Source organism: Apis dorsata, unplaced genomic scaffold (assembly GCF_000469605.1).
Source record: "Apis dorsata unplaced genomic scaffold, Apis dorsata 1.3 scaffold_10, whole genome shotgun sequence".
NCBI lineage: Eukaryota > Metazoa > Arthropoda > Insecta > Hymenoptera > Apidae > Apis > Apis dorsata.
The window spans coordinates 284343-306967 of NW_006263313.1; the positions used below are offsets into that span (position 1 = coordinate 284343).

General features: G+C 26.3%; 3 protein-coding genes across 3 annotated transcripts in view; 2 read left to right on the plus strand and 1 right to left on the minus strand.

Moving 5' to 3' along the window:
* The window catches only part of LOC102671558, a 20446-nt gene extending 5273 nt beyond the window's left edge, over positions 1–15173 (plus strand). Inside the window, 13 exon segments of the mRNA XM_006607705.2 lie at positions 7–6976; positions 7060–7196; positions 7274–8053; positions 8121–8235; positions 8334–8464; positions 8544–8687; positions 8782–9984; positions 10060–10481; positions 10669–10902; positions 11445–12323; positions 12420–12549; positions 12671–12992; positions 13083–15173. Of these exon segments, the coding sequence (XP_006607768.2) occupies positions 7–6976; positions 7060–7196; positions 7274–8053; positions 8121–8235; positions 8334–8464; positions 8544–8687; positions 8782–9984; positions 10060–10481; positions 10669–10902; positions 11445–12323; positions 12420–12549; positions 12671–12992; positions 13083–14797 (13182 nt within the window). The 3' untranslated portion in view covers positions 14798–15173.
* A 1379-nt stretch (positions 15174–16552) lies between these two features.
* On the minus strand, positions 16553–19744 carry LOC102671430 (T-complex protein 1 subunit zeta). The gene is made up of 7 exons (XM_006607704.2): positions 19470–19744; positions 18230–18821; positions 17791–18126; positions 17619–17684; positions 17314–17536; positions 17061–17229; positions 16553–16959 (listed from the first exon to the last, which is right to left on the minus strand). Exons 1-7 carry the CDS (start codon positions 19604–19606, stop codon positions 16887–16889), a joined length of 1596 nt encoding a protein of 531 aa, XP_006607767.1. The 5' UTR covers positions 19607–19744; the 3' UTR covers positions 16553–16886.
* Positions 19745–21164: 1420 nt separating this feature from the next.
* LOC102671294 (NAD-dependent protein deacylase Sirt4-like) lies at positions 21165–22588 on the plus strand. The gene is made up of 4 exons (XM_006607703.2): positions 21165–21301; positions 21415–21691; positions 21768–22050; positions 22127–22588. The coding sequence occupies exons 1-4, from the start codon at positions 21247–21249 to the stop codon at positions 22448–22450; spliced, it is 939 nt and encodes a 312-aa protein (XP_006607766.1). The 5' UTR covers positions 21165–21246; the 3' UTR covers positions 22451–22588.
* Positions 22589–22625: the final 37 nt, after the last annotated feature.

Sequence of the window (22625 nt, forward strand, 5' to 3'; positions counted from 1 at the left end):
ATAAAGTCTCAATATACAGAAGATACAAAATCTCAATATACAGAAGATGCGAAATTTCAGCATATAGAAGACGTAATGGAAGATCGAGAAATTCACGAGACGCCGGCTAGTCCGAGTCCTCCAGTTAGTCCAGATTCAGGTTCACAAGTGGAACCGATAATAATTCCCACAGAACGTAGTATTGACTTTGATGATAAATCTGATAGTAAACCAGCTTCTCCTGATCCTATCGAAACTTTACCAACGAAAGCTCCTATTATCATACCTACGGAGAGAACAAGCAACGATTTAACTCTTTCTCCTCAGCTTGGTTTATGCAAAAACACGGATGATGTATCCTTCACTGAATGGGAGATGCTCGAAGAAAATGAGAATCGAGAAATTTCGAGAAATAAAAATTGGCAAACGATTATTACTTCCAATCATGATGCGATTTCGGTTAAAATGATCGGAAATAATCTGCCTCAGAAAATAAACGATGGGAGAGTTATATCTATGCCAATATCTTCTTCTCGACAAATTTCTTCCGGTTCTAGAAGGTTATCATCTATATTGGAGAAGAATCGATTAACGGAACAAGTTTCATCAGACTCTAGATCAGAATCACCGGTAAATGTATCTGATACAAGATTGAAATCACCAGACTCGGAGATTCTATTTTCTAAAGTTTGTAAGAATTCATCATTAAAATCAAAAGATTCGATTTCTAAGCCTACTTCGAAACCTTCAGCACCATTATTACTTTCACCACCTCCAGTTTTTACGGAACCACCATTATCTATGGAAGATTTGGCAGAACTTCTGAACGAAGAAGATGACAATAAAATGGAAAAGAAGAGTGATAGATTAAGAGATGATGCGGGGAAATTCAAAAAAGAAAAACATGAATTAAGCACATTAAGTGGAAATAATAAGGATATAAAAGCATCCAAATCATTTTTGTTAACACAAGAGGATATTGACAGTGAAAGTGAGAGACGTTGGGAGGAAATAGATAAGCATATAGTTAAGTTAACAAGTAGAAAATGTTTACCTAGTGGTTCAAGTTCTACGTCGATGACGAAAGTCGATACTTTGAAATCCAATGAAATTAAGGGACCATCTCAAAATAATTTAAGTCATACATCAAGTTCTTTTACGACAAGTACATTAATCGATAACAGAAATTTATCATCTTCACCTGGTTCCAAAACGGAACTGCGTTTCGCGGATAATTATGAACGACATTCTCGTCAGTCACGTGACAACCAGAATCATGATAAAGACAAAACTAATATACATAATATGCATTGTCGATCTGATGACGATATATCCAATCAGATTCCTATGCATCATGGCGGTTCGATTAAGCCGGATGATAGGAATGCTATATTGTATCAGAGACGTCAAAATAATATCGGTCCTGAATTAGTACCATCTAGAATAGACACGGAATTCAGAATGGAGGGTTCTGAATATTTTAATAGACAAGTAGCTAACCAAGGACATTGGCCCTCTATGCATCTATCTGTTAATACTAATGATTTTTGCAACAATCAATGGCCACCGTCTTCCAATTTTAGCGGTGTGTCTAATTCTCCTGCCCAAACATATCAACATGCAATCGGTATTTCACACCAAGAAATGTGGAATATAGGTTCTAACAGAGAATCCATTCATATGGATCCCCATCAAATGAATGAGAGTCAAATGAGGCCTAATCAGTTTTCTTCAAATATGAATACTGGTATCAGGCCTCTAATGAGCCCAAACACAAGACCTCAAGATTTGAATCATATTCCTCGATCAGATGATATGCCTAATATTGATGTTGCTAATGTATCAACTATACAGCCTTTAATATCACCTACGAGATTTTCTGTTGGACCACAATATAGAAATTTTCAAGGTGAAAATAGGTCTTATGATCCATCTTTTGATAGAGGAATGGAATATTCTCATCAAAGACAGCCATGGGATTCTCCAGTTAATCGATCGAATGATATATCTTATAGAACAGAAAATGAAGTTCCTTGTGGTATGATAGGACCCGCGGAAGGTCCTTCAGGACCATCATATCCAAGGCCTAGTACACCTTGTCCTTGGAATAGAGATAGAGATCGTAGTATAGGTAGAGGTCGTAATACTTATTATAATGAAAGAAATAGAGGAGAATCGAGGAATAATTTTAATCGTGATACCCGCAGGCCTGAATGGTCTAGGGACAATCATAATGACTGGGATTGTAATCGTTTTAGTAGGGATGCTAGAAATATATCTGATCGCGATCCACGCGTACGCATAGATCACAATGTAATTAATCAGAGTTCTGGCCAATCAAGGGATAATAGTACCTTAGCTAGAGATCCACGATTGGCCAAAGACAAGCATTTTTCCATTACCAAAGGTAAAGATAGTAATTATAATGAAAGAGATCCTAGAAAACGTTCTGCGGCATCATCATTTATTGCATCAACGTTTAGAAAGACTAAAGAAAAACCTAAATCACCTTCAAAACCAACAGACAGTTATAAACGTATCGAAAACGTAGAAAATAATAAGCAAGTGCAAGAGAAAACGGCAAAAGATAAGATGCAATCACCTCTAGAGAGTTTATATGGAGTTATTGATACAAAAGCGAAGTCTGCACAAGGATATAGTTTACAGAATTTTAAAATTCCTAAAATAAAACGTAATGAGCCCTCTGAGTCACCTACATCAAGCCATGTTTCTGAGGAAATTAAAGAATGTCTTTTAGAAAAACAAGATGATAAAATTATTAAAAAAGATAAGGAAGATACTACTGCAGAAGTAAGTAGTAGCAGTGATGGAAAAGTTTCTCTTGAGAATTGGAATGAAAATAATGTCATTGCTGATAAGAAAGAAGAATTGAAAGAAGATAATACTTCTAAAGAATCTGTAGAAGACAAAAGTGATATGAATATTGCAGAGTCGGATTCTATCACTATTACTTCTTCTAAATTATCTGGAAATATTGAAAAACTTAAAAAAGAAGAAGTAGAATCTGAAGGATCCAAATCAAAAGACGAGGTAACTCAAGAATGGATAGAAGCTTTAATTAGAAAGTCTTTTGAATTTGGAGAGGGAAAAAAATTTGTTGAACAGGCGAAATTCATGCAAAAATTGGGTGAAGTATTGCAAGCAAAGAAGTTGAAGAAAATTAAGAAAATTATTGAATCAGAATCAGAGAGTAGTAGTTCAGATAAAGATGATACTTCTGAAACAAAAAAAGTTCAAATAAGAAAGAAACGACGAGTAATAGTTTCAGACAGTTCAGATGAAGAATCTCTTGCTGAAAGACTTGGTATTTTGAATACGCCAAATAAAGAAATTCAAAATATAAATAACCAGAAACAAGAAAAAAATAAAAACAATAAAAAAATGTCTCTTGAAATTAAATCTTCAGATCTTCTAGAGAAAAAATTAGATGGTAAAGATTCTACTACTCAAAAAGAAATTATATCAGAAATTCAAAGCATTGTTGAAGAAAAAGAGTCAAATTCCGAAACAAGTATTGAGAAAAAAGAAAGTATTTCAAGTATTCAAGAAATTTCTAAGGAAATTAAGGAGAATGTTAAAGAAGATTTAATTGAAGATAAAGAAATTATTAATAAAATACCAAAAGTTAAAGCAAAAAGAAGAAACTCCTTGGAAATGTTACAAGAAGATATTAGGGAAATGTTTATCAGTGATGGTGTTGTTGCAGCAACTGGTCATCGATTATGTAGAACACAAAAAGAAAATCAAAATAATGCTGGTGCTAGTACTTCCAATCAGAATATTTCCAATCAGAATATTTCAACTACTAAAAAAGATGAATCGAATAAACGTGATTTAGAAATAGATCTTGATGTAGAAGATACATCGGGAGTTTCTTTGAAACAAAAGAAATTTATAAAATCACGTGTTTTATCAGAGGAATCAAATAAATCTAAAGTGAAACTGAAGAAAGAAGTGCAACGTATTACTCGACAGCGTTCAAAACAATATAATCATAGTTCAGACAGTGAAGAAGATCAACCATTGGCATTAAGAACAGAACTGGTTCAAAACTCTAATCAAATTGTAAATAATGACTCTGAAGTATTAAGGCGAAGCAAACGTATTATTAATAAAGAAGTGATAAAAGAACCGCGTGTAGTTGTTGAGAAAACAGATATTTCTAAGTTAGAATGCTCTAAAATGATGTTTGATAGCTCGTCCGATGAGAGTTTTGGAATAGATGTGTCTGAATTGGCAGCTGCTGTAGATATCTCACTTCATCCAGATAAACAACTTGAATCAGAGGCAACAGAATCCACAGAGAAAAAAAAATTTAATCAAATTTCTTTTAGAAAGTCTACAAGAAAAAAGGGAACTGAATTGATGAATGAAAGTAAAGATGATATTCAATTTACAGATGAAGAAAGTATTACTTCCGATATTTCCATGTCAAGTAGTATAATTTCTGGAAAAAAAACAGATAATAATACAACTAAAATAGAAATGAATAGCAACGAAAAATTATTAAGCAATATTTTAGTGGGATTAGTATCTGTAAAAAATGAAGTAGATAAAGACTCATCAATAGCAGATAAAGGAAGCGAAGTAGATAAAGATTCATCAGTTGCAGATAAAGGAAGTGATGCAGATGTAGACGATGATATTAATGATCAAGTACCAACTGAAACAAATACTAAAAAATGTTCAATAAAAAAGAAGAAGAAAAAGTGGCAGATGGGTATTTTGTCTAAAAAAAGGAGAAAGAAAACTCTTATAACTTCTTCTCCTAAAGGTGATTGTGAAATGGATACTTCCATTAAAATAGATAATATTTCAGTTTCAGAAAATACAATAAACAAAGATACTAATTCATCCAATAATCAGACAAATCAAACTTTAGAAGATAATAATAAAGATACTTCAATTCAAGAAAATTCAAAAGATCAAAAAACAGAACTGTTAACATCTGATTTCATAGAGAAAAAAAAATCTTTATCTAAAATTGATTTTACTGAAGAATTATCGGAAATTAAAGAAGAAAAAGTTATAGAAAAGCCTCTCATTAATATTACAAAAAATGTGGTTAAAAATAAAAATGAGGAAGAAAAATCATTTTCTGATTTGGATATAAAAAAATTAATTGATTATGTTTGGACAGGACAAGAAAGATATAAATGCTTGCTTTGTTTTTTTATGGGAAAAAATATTGTTCATCATTATAAATTGAGCCATCCTGGAAAAGAAATTCTAATTTCTAGATTAAAAGTTTCAGATGCTTTGTTAGCTATTCAAGACGCAAATGATAGTAATATAGAAAATATATCAAGAGAACTTCTTACAGAAGAAGTTTGTAAATTTCGTTGTAGATTTTGCTCCTTGTTTATTGAAGGTGCTGTTAAAGTTGCAATGGAAGCATTTTATGAACATTGTACAACACATACAGGTGAATACAGATTTCGATGTAACAGTTGCCCTTATCAGGCAGTAGCTAAATCTTCCATGAGGACTCATTATTATAAAGTATGTCGAAAATTTAAGGATACTTTTGCTGAAGCAATAACTGAAGATGAAGTACCTAATGAAAATCGTATTTATGGTTATTTATGCTCATATTGTAATTATGTTCAATTAAAGAAATCCAATGTAGAGGAACATGTTGATTTGTGGCATAAGAATGATTTGAGTGTTAAGATTATTAAGATAAATATGTCATTAGAATCTGTTGAAGAAGAATCTAAAGTAAAATTAGAAACAATTCAAGCAAATTCAGTAAAAGCAGAAGGAATAAATAATATGATAAACAATATAGCAACTTCTGTTGAACAGAATGATGATGATGTGACTGAAATAAGAATAACAAAGAATAATAAAACTTCTGAAAATGAAATTAATAAAAATGAAATTAATAAAGATATACTTGAAGTTAAATCACAAAATAATTGTTCTGAATTACAAGCTACTAATGATGAAAAGAAATCTTCACAAGCAGATATAGATTCTAGTTTGCCATCAGGAAATTTAAGCGTGTTCGTTTGTCCACCAGAATTAGAAAAAAAAGAAGTAGAAATTCAATTAGAACGGAAAAGAAAAATGCAAGAAATTATTCAAAATATTGGTATTAGATTACAAAAAGATGCATCCAAAAAAGGTTTATCCATTATAGATAAATTAAAAGATAAAATGAAGACTAATATAGCAAATAATGAAATTGATTCTAATATAATATCAAATAATATCAATTCTTCAAATAAAAATCCAATTAATTCCACGATTTCATTATCTAAAAATAATATTGCTAATTTATCTCAAAATCCTGAAGTTTCATCTGTAATAGATACAGAGAATAAGTTATCTGAAGAAACTTCAAATGATATAAAATCTAATGATTGTATACAAACACAACTATCTACCATAGACTGTGATTCTAAATCTGAAAAAGATCCAACAAATTCAAAGATTAAAGATCCTTTGATAACATTGGATCAGAGAAAGGATGCTGAAAGTGATGCAGAAATCAGTGATAACGAGAATACGAAAGATACTGCTCCTATTTACGATTCTGATTCCAGTAGTGAACAATCGGATAGTGAACTGCCAACAGATGTTAATGTCATTTTGAAAGAAACTTCAAATATTAATGCATCTTCGAAAGATCCAATGCTCACCACTATTCAGAGACTTGCTGCTCAACTCCAAGCTGCAAAACCACTTGAAAAATGTAAAGAAGAAAATTGTTCTAAAACTGATTGTTCTAAACCTAAGGAATCTAAAAGAACTTCTCCTTCTATTCCTAAACCACCAGACGTTGTTCCAATATCAAGTATTAAGAAATTTATTGGAAAAAAAGAAAATAGATTCCATGAGATATCACATGAATTACACGATGATAGTAATCCACCTAAAAATTTCATCCGATTGAGACGTCTTAGTGGAGATATGTTGTCTGTACCCATACAGTCTCTTGACTTTCAAGATGTATCATTATCGAAAAACAGTATGTATATATTTATATATGTATAAATAATATAATTATATGAATTATTTTTTGTCATTATATAAAAATATTTTATCAAATAGATGTAAATCAACCAACTCCAGATAAAATGGATTCCGTATTAAAATCAGATATGGATGAAGAATGTTCTTTTTTGAAAATCGAAAATGTAGTTAGTCTTGCGCCGAGAGCTGATAACGATGGTGCCGAAAGTCCTATTGTAAGTGATGAGATATGAATTCGCTTAAAATTTTTTCATTTCAAATTGTTATATATATTATTATATTATTTTTATAGGTACATGACATAAGAAAAGCAGTTGAAACATCTCCTATAAAAAGTAAAGGTGTATCTTTACTAAAAAAATCTAATTCGCCTTTAATTTTAAAAAGACTTAATACTGTGACTATTACACAACCATTAACGAAAAATATTCAAACAGTAGTGCAATCTACACCAGAAACAGTAAAATTGATTCCAGTAAAAAGTATTTCTCCTTCTCCAGTTTCTGTAACTACCACGCAACTTACAACCAATTTCATTCCAATTGCTCCAAAGTCAAAAATTATTCAAGTAGACAATAAATTATCTTTTCCTATTTCTACAAATAAGAATTCAATAATGACTCCAATGAGTACACGAACTGTGAGTGTTGCTGGGTCACCACAATCTTCAAACTTAAACTATAAAATTTTAAAAGTCGTTCGAACTCCAACTATTTTAAAACCAAAAGAACCTGTACCTCCACCTACAGCAATTAAATTAAAATCTGCAGATGCATACAATACAATGTTAAAGGCTACAAAATTGATTCATTTATATAAATGTATGGCTTGTCGCTTTACTACTGATATATTAGCACAATATCATCAACATTATCTTCAACATGCAAGTGAGGCAGAGAAAAAAAAGTTATCACCACCATTTGATTACCAGAAATGTGCCTATTGTCACATGATATTGGAGGATTGGAATCAAATGAAAATACATATCGATGAAAAACATGCGCATTGTCGTTATCAATGTATTTATTGCTTTTATAGAGCTGTTGTTCCTTCTTATGTGCAAATACATCAGGTATAGCGAAAATTAAATTATTTTGTAATAATTTAATTTTTGTTTTTATCATTTGTCTTATTTATAGGCAGTAGCTCATCGTGGACATCATGGTATTTTACTTGGTAAACTTATGAAAGAAATACCTTTAAAAGAAGAAATTAATCGACATGAGAATGTATTTCCTTATGTCTGTCAACATGGTATGATTTTTATATTATTTTTCATTTTGAATGAAATTTAAATAATTGAAATTTAAATTTTATTTGAATATGTAATGAAATTAAAAATATATTTATAGATTGCGGAAAATTTTTCTTTGTTCCTGAATCTTTTATGGCGCACTTGAAAAATAAACACGGTGCAAATCTTTCTACTTATAAATGTCATGTGTGTCGTGTTACATTTATGAAAATAGATCAGCTACTTGCGGTAACATTATTTATTAAATTATTTCTTTCTTAACAATTGCTTAATTTTTAAACTTATTTTTATAAAATTATATTTATAGCATTATAAAATTCACGGATTTTATAAATACCAATGCTTGTATTGTTTGCATGGTTCAGATTATTTTACTGAAATGCATAGTCATCTTAGTACATTTCATTGCGATCGGTTACCACAAGTTCTTGAAAGATCTCTTCCTCCTCAGGTTAGATATTATGATAAAATATTATTAATGAATTATCGAATCAATAACAAATTATAAGTAATATATATTTTTTATAATTATTATTTTATTTCAGCCAGTACGAAATAAAGATGTAATAGATCAATTAATTATAAGAACATTAGATGATACTTTTAAAATCACAGGAGAAATAATTGACGTGGAAAACGATGGAAAAGACAATAAAGATGTGATAAATGTTGTTAGCACATCTCCATCTCATAAGATACTTTGTTCTCAATTGTCTAAAGATATAATTATGTTGGATAAAGATGAAAATAATGTATTAAATAAATCGACATCTAATATATTTGGAATTAGCAATAATTCAAATAGTTCCATCAATTTTTCATCAAATTTGTTACAAAATGAAAAACCAAAAAATGAAGGTTTAAATGATAGTGCAATAAATAAAATGTTTGGAAATTTAATAAATGATTCTGATGTCTCTGTAACATCAGTTTCTAATAGAGAATCAACGGATAAAAGTTTATTAAATAAATCTAAAAAAAAAAGTGCTCTATCTGATAAAAGTTCTGTTGAACCAATTGAACGCAGTGAAGGAACATTTGATTGCAATGATGAATTTATAAATATCAATTTACTGGACAATCCTGATTTTCTAAAAAAAATTAATACTCGTTCTACTAACATATCTATAATTGATAATTTGACTATTAACAAAAATAAGATGGAAGATAGTGATATTGAAATAGTAGATGTTGACGATACGGAAATTCCGGCAAAAAATATAAAATCCGAATTAAATAAAAAAGATAGCATTGATACAAATGAAAAAGTAAAAATGAATCCAGAAAATAATATAAAAGAACAATTGCGTAGCGATGTCAAAGATATAAACACTAACGAAAATTCTAATAATATAAAAACTGATAAACCGCTGACTCTTGATGATATTAAAGATACTGGTTTTTCAGGAATGAAACTATATAAGTGTGGTTATGAGACGTGTGATTATGGTGCGCAAACCGCGGCACAATTAAGAATACATGTAAAAGAATGTTCTTTAGGAAATGAAAATAAAAATTTAACATGTGCTCATTGTAAAAAACGTTTTTTAAAAATTGGATTTTTATTAGAACATTTAAAATCACACGGATTAAAACGATTTGGTTGTTCATTGTGCAAAATGAGATGTACAGTGGGTTATCAAGCAATGGCACACATGAAAATGAAACATAAATATACTTATAGTAAGTTAGTTCCAGCTGATCCAAAGAATCCATCTGTAGATGGATTATTTATTGTGCAACCTATTGTAAGTAATACTTTACAATATTTAGTAAATACATGAAGTTTTGCGTATATAAATATTTTATCTATTTTTCTATAGCGTCAAAGTGGAGAACGTAAAGGGAAGAAACGTAAAACTACTAATACAAAATCAACTGAAAAAGACATTGAAAAGATAACAACAGATATTGAAAAATTTACTTTCGGTCCTGATGAAATAGAATCTCTACCACTTCAAGCTATTTACAATCGGGAAGTGCAATGTGCAATGTGTCCTTATACAACAAAAGTTCGTACGAACATTATCAGACACTTGCGATTGCATGCAAAAGATGAAAGTGTGCCAGAAAGTGGTCCTGTTAATCCTGTACCTTGCTTAGATAAAAAGGAACGGATGTTCGATAAAATGGTAAATTTAGCAAGTAGTTCCCATCAAAATGGCCGAATGGGAGGAAAACCAAAGGAAAGTAATAAAAATAACGATGATGAATTTATTCCAAAATTTATACCAGAGCATAAGAGGTACGAAATAATTTTTTTTAAAATTATGTCATAATAATATGACATAAATATAAAAATAATATAATTTTGTAAGAATGAGAGTGATTTTATCATATGTAAAAGCGTTAAATGTTTTTTTTATCAAATTTGGAAATTTTAAAAATGAATTGAAAAAGATATAAAAAATGGTAATGTTTTTTTATAATAGATATGTATGTGGTGTAGCTGAATGCAATTATTTAACAGTCGATGAAGCAATGTTAAGATGTCATTTAAAGGCTTTGCATTCTGAAGAACTATATTTTCGATGTCCTCATTGTCCACAACTACCACCAGGTCAAGAAGGATTAAATATAGCGATTGATAAAATGGGCGTTCATTTGAAAATGCACGATACCAGACTTTATAAATGTTCTCATTGCAATCATCATCATTATCATAGGTATAATGATATTTATGCCTCATATTTGGTTTATAATGCACTATATAACTTACAAATTTTAAGCACGAATTTAAAAAAGATATATTTTTTGAACATTTGACAAGCATATAAAATAAACATTATTAAAATATATATGTAAAATCTAAAATTCGAAACTGAAATATTTTTGAAATTATTGATTATGTTGAAAAATGTTTCAGATAAAAATTTAATAATTTTGAAGGACATTAGAAGGAAGTTAATAATTTATAAAAAATAATAATTTATATTGATTAAAAATATTAAAAATTTAAAAAATTTAAAAAAACTAAAATTAAAATTAAAATTACAAAAATTCTAAATATATCAAATAATGTCCTTTTGATAATGTATTAAAAATGTTTGTTTTCATTCAAAATTTCAAAACTTTTGTAAAATGTTTTTTAATATTAGTTTTTAATTTTATATCTTATTTTTCATATTGTTTGTCGAATGTTTAAATAAATTTTTACTTTTCATAGTTCATTTTCTATGCTTTTTAATAGTAATAAATTATTTACCAGGCACGTTGTAGAGAGACATCTTTCCGATAAACATCCTGAAAAAAGACCTTTTGTAAAAGTAATTAGAGAATTAGAAAACACAGAGAACAGTCAACAATCTATTCAAGAAGAGATAGAAGAAGAAATACCAGATCCGGATGGAAATCATTGGAAGTGCAACATATGTGATTATAAATGTGTGTATAAAGCAGATATGGTTAATCATACATCTATTACACATGATGAAAAATGTCAATATAAATGTAACTCATGTTCTTTTAAAACTGGTGGCAAAATTATGTTTGAACAACATGTTACCAGCAAACATTCTAGTGACTCAAATGTTGATTATATTTTAATATATCAACGAATAAAAGGTATAAATAAAAAAAATACAGATAATATAGAACAAAGTGGACAGGAAGAACCTTTTGACACTACTCCTCTTTGGAGAAGAGATATGCCTCGAATTAGACATATTCGCGGAATTCTTCTTGAAGAAGAAGATGAAATATCAACAGAATCTTCTTTAAAAATAGGAAAACGGAAAAGTGATGCAGAATTATCAAGTACTAAACCAGCTAAAATAAAACCAGGAAAATCTGGTTCTTTAGATGGTACAAAGCAAACAAAAGAAAAATCTAAGCGATCATTGTCTTGTGATAAAGTATCAATAGAAATGGAAAATGCAAGTAATATTTCTAATACAGTAGATAAGTCCAAAGAAACGAAGTCTAAATCAATTGAAGATAATGATATCAATGAGTGCGATATTGGAAGATTTGGTCCTTATGGAAAAGCAGATGGGAATATGTATGTCTGTACTTTATGTACGCAGTTTAAAACAAAATATAAACATGATATGAGAGATCATCTCTACAGAGAATTAAATTATGCTAGGCAAGTATTTTTGTGAATTTATATCATTATTGCAGAATATTTTCCTTCATTTAATGATATTAATGATATTCATTTAATGATATTAAAATATTATAGATGGCACTGTAAGGAATGTGGATATTTATCCGTAAATCGTAATGCTCTATTGAAACATTTTACTAAACATCATAATGGAGAACGTCCTAATCATGAGCCATTATCACCAGATGATGATATTGAAGAATGGGTAATTTAATCTTTATATATGTTTTAATATAATCTTTATATATGTTTTAAATATTTTAAATGCAATAAAACATTTATTGCATTATCATTTTTAATAAAACAATTAATGTTTTAACATTCAGGTTGGTACATTATTGAAGAGACAAACACTAATGATAAAAGGGTTATTAACCAAACAAAACGTAAATAATGTAGAAAATTCTGCAATTACAAACACAATTGGAAATGATTCAAAAACATGTTTCACAAAAATTACTCAAAATACTGTTACAAAAACTCTAAAAACTACAAATGTTACTGATAAATCTTTTAATAAACAAGATAATAAAAAAGAAATTAATTTAGAAGTTCAAGATGAATGTAATAAAGATAGTTCTATTGATATAAAGAAAGACAGTATATCAATGAAAGAAAAAACTGTGAAGACTATGGATGTTGAAAAAGGTAAATATCTTTAATAAAATAAATTAAAATAATCCAAAAAATTTTATATTATTTTAAAATTATAATACTAAAATTTAATTTTTAATATAGTTGGACCAGAAGAAGAACAAGAAAAACCATTTACTTGTAAACATTGCAAAATGACATTTTTCCGATGGCGTGGTTTTAAATTACATATACAATTAACACATTTAAAGCGACTTGGATTTATTTGCCCTTATTGTGATCGTAGCACGAATTCGGAGGGTTTAATGCGTCAACATATTCGTTCTAAACATCCTGGTTGTCTTGAGAAAATAGTTGAAAATCCAGCAGCAGGTGAACCGGAATTACCAGAAGAATTTTGGCAACAGGAATATGGAATCGTGTTTCCAAAGAGATATAGAAAACGAAAGAGAAAAATTAGTGGAGAAGAAGTTGTGGAAAAAAGCGATAATCAATGTCAAATTGAACCTCAAGAAAAATGTAATATCTGTAACTTCACCGCCATGAATATGACCGGTCTAAAAATACATATGAGGATACATGCAACGAAAAATACTTTGAAATGTTCTTATTGTACTTTCACTGCAGCAACAAACTCAGAAGTCTGGGAACATTGGGAAATTAATCATCCATTTTCACCATTTAAAGTTGAAGATATATCACCATCTGAATCACCTGGTGAATCCACAGAAATTGAACTCAATAAGAAGGTTATTAATGATGATTATAACAATGATATAGAAGAGGAAGTCTCTGACATCAGGGAAGAAAATTCTATTTATTATTGTTTCTATTGTTCTTTTCGTAGTAAATCTTTGAATACAGTTCAGAATCATTGGAATATGATGCACAATGATTCATTGCAAAATGATTCTACAAAAATGAAATCGAATTATCCATTTAGATACAAAGAAATGCACGTATCTTCGGAAAAATCGCTCATTAAAGCTCAATGCTCGAAAACTCAAACGGAAAGTTCTTATGAATTATACTTACAGCAGTCGCATAATAGTGATGTACAAGAAATCGAAGCTTCTGGATTAAAGCAAGAAGGTTGGATTTGTCAGTGGTGTAATGAATTATGTGATTCCGAAGTTAAAATGAAAACACATCATAGTATGTTCCATTCTCACTTACCGTTAAATTTTAAAAAACAAGAAAAAACTAAAATATCTCGGGGATATGTTTGCCCGGAATGTTCATTCACCACAACATTTATTAATGTAATGAAAAACCATGTGTCAAAACATATAAATCTATTTAAATGTAAATATTGTGATAAAACTTTTAGTTGTCCTTCTGAAGTTTCTACACATAATACCGAAGAACATCCTGATATGGAATTAAAAATAGAAAGTATACAGAATTACGAGACTTTACTTGAGAAAGTTATGGTTAAAGTCAAATGGCAAAAATCCGGACAAAGTGCTGATAAAAATGAAATTTCAATAGAATCACCGCCAAAAATTCACGCAGTAGCTAAGAAGTCTACAACTAAAAGTGCATTTCGATCAAATATTATTCCTTATAGAATAAAGGCAGTAGCTAGAAAATCTACTAATCCACATTCGAGATACCTTGCTAATCATAAAATACATAATAAAGAACAAGAAATGAAAAATAAACAATTTTCCTATTATGGTGTTCCTAGAAGTCCTATTAATTTAGCCAAATTGAATACATATATGGTAGTTGGTGGGCATCGTATGAAAGTAAATTGTACTACTCTTGCACAGTTAATTAACATCGATCCGAAGATAATATTAAAAGATCTCAAGAATGATATTAAAAATATTGCAACATTTAAGAAATTGAAATAACGAATGGAAATATAGAAGGAAATATTATTTCCCATTCTAACGAGCTATTTAATATATGATGTATAAATATTTATTATATGATCATTATTGTTAAAATGATCACTAATAACCAAAGTAATTTTCATGATATTAATATGCTTTTCTGTGACATTTAGCAAACATTATGATAATGGATTTTTATAAAATTCATTATTTTCTCATCGCATGTTATGAGGTGAGAAATGTATAATACAAAGTTGATTGTTCTATAATTATATATTTTGAACTTTTACTCGTTGTTAGTGTACATTTAGAAATTCTGAAATATAAAAGAAAAATACAGTAATGCATGTTTCATTGATGTTAGATTGAAATAACAAGCATCACATACGTACGAGTAAAATAAAAAGAAGATAACATACATGCTCTCTTGTGGTAATCTCAAAAATTAATGATAATTTCACATTAATTAAGCCTGCATTACTATATTTATATTTACTGTAATATTATGTTGTCCTTTTATAAATAACCTTACTGGACAATTGAATTTAATAAAAAAAAAAGAAAATTTTTCATACTTAAATATAATAATAATGATTATATTCAATTAATATAATGTCAATTTATTGTCAGCACTGTATATCAATGTAATGTGTATATATACACTATACTACATACATACACTCAGAAAGTATATAAACTCTGCATATATATTTTTAATTCTAAAAAAATTATAAAAATTTGTTAACTAAGAAGATAAATTGTGCCATATTGATTTTATGAAAAATTATCCTAAAAATTAAAATGCAAAATTATAATATTATAAATATATAATATTAAAAATATATTGAAATCAGAGATAATTTTAGATAATTCGAAAAAATGAATTATTAAATTAATTTATTTTGAAATATGTAAACTTTCTCAATATAAATATTCGTTTTTTTTTTATAAATAATAACGTGTAATGTAATACTGATAAAAAATTATCTTAAAAATCAAAATGAAAAATTAAAAATTATAAATAAAAATATATTAATATTCATTAGTTAAATAATTCGAAAAGATAAATTATTAAATTGATTTATTTTGAAAAATCTTTTGTGTAAACATGTTTTTTTTCTACAAATAGTATTATTATAATATGTAATGTTATTTTTAAGTACTTATATTTAATATCGAATAATTTCTATGTTTCATTAATTTGAAACGTTTGTTAAATTGTTTATAAAAAATATTAATTATCTCAACGCAAGAGTAAGTAGTATAGTAAAATTAAAAATAATTTTATAAAAATGTGTGAGAAATCAATGAAATAAATTTAACATTTGAAATTTTATATTTATCGATATTGAAAATAATTATCGATTATATAAATAATAACACAATATTTATTTACAAATTTATTTTGTAAGATTTAAAAGTTATAATTTCTTTTTATGAAAGTATCGATAAGTAAGAATTTTACATGTTAATAATTATATCATATTTGATATATTATCTCGAACAAAAACCATGTATATAAAATACATATTTTGCACATAGGTTTTTGCTTAATATTTTTAAAATCAATCTTTTTTAATATCGAACGTAAAATAAAAAAACAAGACTGAATGTCCTGTAAGTAGTTATAAGAAAAATACTGTAAATATTGTAAAATTGTAAATATAAAATTTCACATAAATATTTTTGATTTTTATAATAATAGTGGTCATCATTTCTATTTTACATTTTTTATAACACAATTACTTAAAATTTAAAATTAAGAAAATAATATTTATATAATTAATTTTTTTTATTTATATCATTAATTATTACAATAAATCGAGATGAATATCTTGTAATCTGGAATTATACATTTTAATGAATAATAAAAAGTTCAAGAATAAATATTTTTATCATTTTTAAATGTTATAAAAGTACTGTATTTTTTCTATTTAAAGTACTTTTATTTTTTATGCTGAGCAAAAAAAATAAAAGTAAAATTCTTTTGTTATTCAAAGCAAATAAATTCAAAAATTACGCAGATTTATAAAAATCGAGCATATATAAAATTTAAATTAAATGAAAGAACTTTAAATCATGAAAATCATGAAAAATTTGTTTTAATTTAACCTTTTAAAGAAGATAATCCTGCTCTCATAATTTCATCTACTAAAAGAAGATTACTGGCGATGATCGTGCTATAAATAAAAATTAAATGCATATTTCAGAAAAAATATAATAATAAATTGTTATAGTAAATTCCATTTTAATTTAAATAGAATTTTATAAGTATGCTTACCATGAATTAATAATTTGCTTTTTCACATTGTAATTATCATAAATACCAGCATCCGTGGGTTTTAATGCTTCATCTGTAGAAATATCTAATCCTACTGCTTCACCCAATGCAGATCTTTCTTCTAATAATTTAACAATTGTATCTTGTGCATCAAATCCACTGTTTACAGCTAAATGATTATTATTATGAATATTAAAATAAACTTTAATAAGTTATATAAAGTAACAATAAAATTAATTCAAAAAATTTTTACCAAGAGTTTTTGGAATGATGAGTATAGCTTCCGCATAAGCTTGTACACCTAAACGTTGTTTTCCTTTTACTTTTTCTTTATATTGGTGGAGTGTTTCACTAGCAGCTACTTCAAAAGCACCAGCACCAGGAATAACAGCACAATCATCAATAGCATTTTTAATAGCTCTTAGACCATCTCTTACAGCATCTTTTAATTGTTCCAAAGTATATTTATTTGGTCCCTAAAAAATTTTTTATATTAAAATTAAAATTAAAAATAAAAATAAAAAAAAACTCACTAATTTAATTTATTTACAATTTTACCTTCAATAGAATTGTTACAGAATTTGGTTTCTTGCATTCTTCAATAAATGTATATTTTGTCTCTCCCTATAAAAATATAAAAAATAAAAAAATGTTTTTTATTTTGCTAAATAATATTATTATTAACAAAATAATTACTATGCATTATATCAAAATTATAAAAAATATTTACCAATACATGTTCATATACAAGTCCAGCCCATCCTAAATGTTCTTCCTTTATATCATCAAAAGAATTCATAGCTGTTCCACCACAAGCCAGTGCTAAACGTTCCATATTTCTACGTTTTGCTCTACGCAAAGCTAAAATGTTTTCTCGAGCAAGCATATCCAAAGATGGTGGATCAATGCCTTTTTGATTTATAACGACGAATGATTTATCCGTTCCATCGCATAATTTCTTTTTTAGTTCAATTATTTTTTTTACTCGATTATCAATAAATTCACGCTCAGCAGCGACTAATTTCTCTCGTTCTTCAGCAGTTTTGTAAAAGAATCCACTGTTTACCTTTATAATAAATATTATTTCATTATTTGAATATATATAAATATATATATTATAAATTATAATATAAATATGATAAATCCTTCTTTTAAATTAATTCATTTACCTCACTCTTTTCATATTCTAAACTAACATTACAAGTCAATATGTAAGCATTTTCTACTCTTTTAGGCATATCTGGATGTCTAGATCCATGATCAGTTACAATACCAAGAATCAAACTAGTATCTGCTGCAGTTCTATGTTGCATTTCCATTAATTCAATCATGTGTAAATCGATTTCCTGATCTTTTTGTCTAATAGCCAAAACTGCATCCACACATATTTCTGTCAATTTATCAGCTATAGATGGATGGATCTTAGTTCTAAGTGATGTTCTAGCAACATTCATTAAGTTTTCTTTTGAAGGCTCAATTGGTATTTTCAGAGAATCTAATACTTCTAAAGTTTTGATTCTAGCTAATTCAAAACCTTCTGTAAGCACTCTAGGATGAAGACCTTCAGAAATATAAATATCAGCTTGTTTTAAAAGTTCTGCAATAATCAAAACAGTACTAGTTGTACCATCTCCAGTAATATCATCTTGAGCAGTAGATGCTTTAGCAATTAAAGAAGCTGTTGGATGTTGAATTTGCATTTCATGTAATAATACATTTCCATCTTTTGTGATTTTAATATCACCTGCACCAGAAACAAGCCTTAAAAAAATAAGATCAAAATTATATCAATATTTTGAACAGAAATTGAAATTTTAAATATGTATTACAATAAAAAATATATATTAAAGATACGATTAATAAATGTATGTTCATGTATTATTTCAGATATATTAAATTACAGATTTTACTTGAAATAAATCTGAAAAAAAAAAATCTTAAAAATCCAAGAGATAAAGATAGAAAGGGAAAAAAAGAGAAATAATGCAAATTTAAAGAAAAGAAAAAGATTTATATTAAATTTTTGGAACTGATAAAAATATTTTATAATTTTAAAATATTCTAACTTTCTATATAAAACATTCTATATTATAATTATAAAAATTCTATAATTATAAATTATTGATTTGTAAATTTTTTGAGAATTTTTATATTTCATAATTATCAATATTTTATAGAAAAATCACTCTTACTTAATAATATATAAATCTACATAATTTTTCATATGTATATAATTGTTATATAAAATAATAAATATAAAATTTTTTTATAATTTTATATATCTTATTTAATTTTTTGTGTGTTTAATTTTATATAAGTTAATAACTTACATAAGTTAAATAAAGTAATTTTAATAATTAAATAACTTAAACAATTGTTAAATTTACACGTGAACATTAATATACGTACATCTTCATGGTGCCTTTCGGTCCAAGATTCGTTTTCATTACATCCTGAATTCCTTTTGCGGCAGATATATTAACGGCCAACGCTTGAGCGGCTCTAGCAAATTCAGCTTTGGGATTTAACAAACTAATTGCAGCCATTTCAAAGATATAATAAAAATAATTTATAGTGTATTAAAAGTATGTAGTCTTTCAATACGTAACTTTCATCAATGGCTTCTCATCTGAATAATATAGATTATTAACTATTCTAGGAACTTTTAGTTTCTGAAAGTTATAATATTTGTCATTGAAAATTGAAAAATTCATTAAATAATATTTTATAATGCTATTAATAACAATATTTAATTTAAGAAAAACATTTTTCTAATTTATTAATTTAATCTTAAATTTTGATTTAAAAACAATCTTTAATAAAAATGCACTACCATGAACAATGAATCTTTAGATCATATATATATATATGACTTATGTATAAAAATCTATGAGTAAAATAAAGTTGAACATAAAATGTAGTTACTTGTGGACAAAATATATTTTAAAATAGTGAATTAGACACTATTGTTACAAGCAATTACGTACAAGTAAAATTATATATTTATTTGTAAATAATTTTTAAATAATTATTTATAATGATACAAACATATTAACATATTAATTTGTAATTGCATTATAAAAAAATAATTTATTAATAAATCATAATAGAATAAAAAGTAAATTTACAAAAACTATTTCATTTTATAATTAATAATTAATAATTTTATTATTAATTATTAAACAATTTTATAATTAAACAAATAATTTTTTTCTACACATACTGTTCTTATTATTTTTTTAAAAATTAAAATGCGTATGTTATAAATCATAAACATAAGTTTTAATGTTATAAATCATAAACATAATAGTAAAGTTTCACATGATTTTCATTATTATAATATTGTTGCAAATTTAATGCTAATTTAATATCTAATTTTTTCAATAACAAAAATCATAATATTTAATACTGTGATTATATAAGTTAATACAAAAATGTTTTATTTATTACAAATTTACAATTGTATATTTTTATTAACGTATATATGTTTTATTTTAGTGATTCTTCATATTCTATCGATTCATTGAAGAATATTTTTTTCGACAAATTGTAATTTCAAATTGTAATTTCAACTTTTACATATGACATGATATCGACATATCTTATATTACTTTGATAAAATAAATGTCAAAATTATAATTATAATGTTATTTTTTTTCCCAATTAATTTTTTTTTTTTTATTATTTTTAAAATTATAATTGTCGAATGAATATAATATACTAGAAATAACTCAATTTTTCTATGAATTTCTGCAGAAGAAGAATATATAACATTATTTCTACATTTCTATATTATGTAAAAACATCATGTGATACGATGCAACGTTTGACTTCAACAAGAAACTTTTAGTAGTAGAAAAAACAGTATATTATGCTCGTCTTTTAAATATATAACGATTTATGAATTACGATTTATGAAAAAAATATATAAATTAATAATAATATATATATATAAATATATAAAATTAATAATAAATTAAATAAAGATTTTTAAATATTTATCATAGTTGTATATGCAGAAATATGTTTTCAATAATATTTTTAATGTTAAAGAATTACATCATATAAGTTATTATAATAAATAAAATAACGATTGATGAAATTAATTTTAAATGAAATTGTAAAATTAATATTTTTAATATTTTTAATATAATTATCATAAGCATAAAAGATTTCATTCTTTACAATGAATATTATATGTATGAGATCATATAAAAGTGCTAGTATAATAACCTTATTGTGTAAGTTATTTTAATATTAATTAATTATATTTAATTATTTTATTTAAGTAGATATTAATTTATATTACTAATTTATATTGATAATATAAATTATTATTGAAATTATATTATAGGTAAAAGATATATATCAGATTTTTCATTTGTTCCTAAATGCGAACCTACAAAAGATTCATATTTATTGAAGTTAAAAGATTTTATTGATAGTCATGATAATATATGTGTACTAACAGGAGCAGGAATATCTACAGAAAGTGGTATTCCTGATTATAGATCTCAAGGTGTTGGTCTTTATGCAAGAAGTAATCATAAACCAGTTCTTTATAAAGATTTTTGTAATAGTGATGCTATTAGAAGACGATATTGGGCTAGAAATTATATAGGTTGGCCAAGGTTGTAATTTTTTTGATGAAAATGATTTTAAAATATTATATAACTTTAATATTTTAAAAAAATATTAATTTTATAGATTTTCTTCTATCAAACCAAATAATACACATAAAATATTAACGAAATTAGAAAATGCAAATAAAATAAGATATATTATTACTCAAAATGTTGATAATTTGCATACGAAAGCAGGAAGCAAAAAAGTGATAGAATTACATGGAACAGCATTTAGAGTAATGTGCCTTAAATGTAATGAAAGAATATGTAGATATTATTTGCAAGATATTTTTGATAGAATTAATCCAAATATGACAGTAACTAGTCAAATGATCAGACCTGATGGAGATGTGGAATTGACACAAGTAAATGATATAATAAATAATTCAAAAAATTCAAATATAATTTAAAGAAAGTTAATTTAAATGATTTATATTTTAGGAGCAAGTAAAAACATTTAAAGTTCCAACATGTGAAAAATGTGATGGTATTCTTAAACCAGATATAATTTTCTTTGGTGATAATGTTCCACATCAAATTGTAGAAAATATAAAATATAATATTGAACATTCAGATTCCCTTTTAATTATAGGTACTACATTAACTACATTTTCTAGCTATCGAATAGCATTACAAGCTAATAATATTGGAAAACCTATAGCTATATTAAATATTGGAAAAACTAGAGTAGATAACCTTGCAAAAATTAAAGTAGAAGGTAGATGTAGTAACGTCCTATCGAAAATTTATTCAATGATCAATTAGCATAAAAATATATTATATTTTAATGAAATATTTTAATAGAAATAATATAAATAGTTCTTTATTTATTTTTTAAATCATGGCTGTGATTATTTTATTATTATTTATTATATATAATTCGTATAAATAAAAGATCTTCAATAAATTTGTTTTTACGATTGTTTTTGTAACATTATAT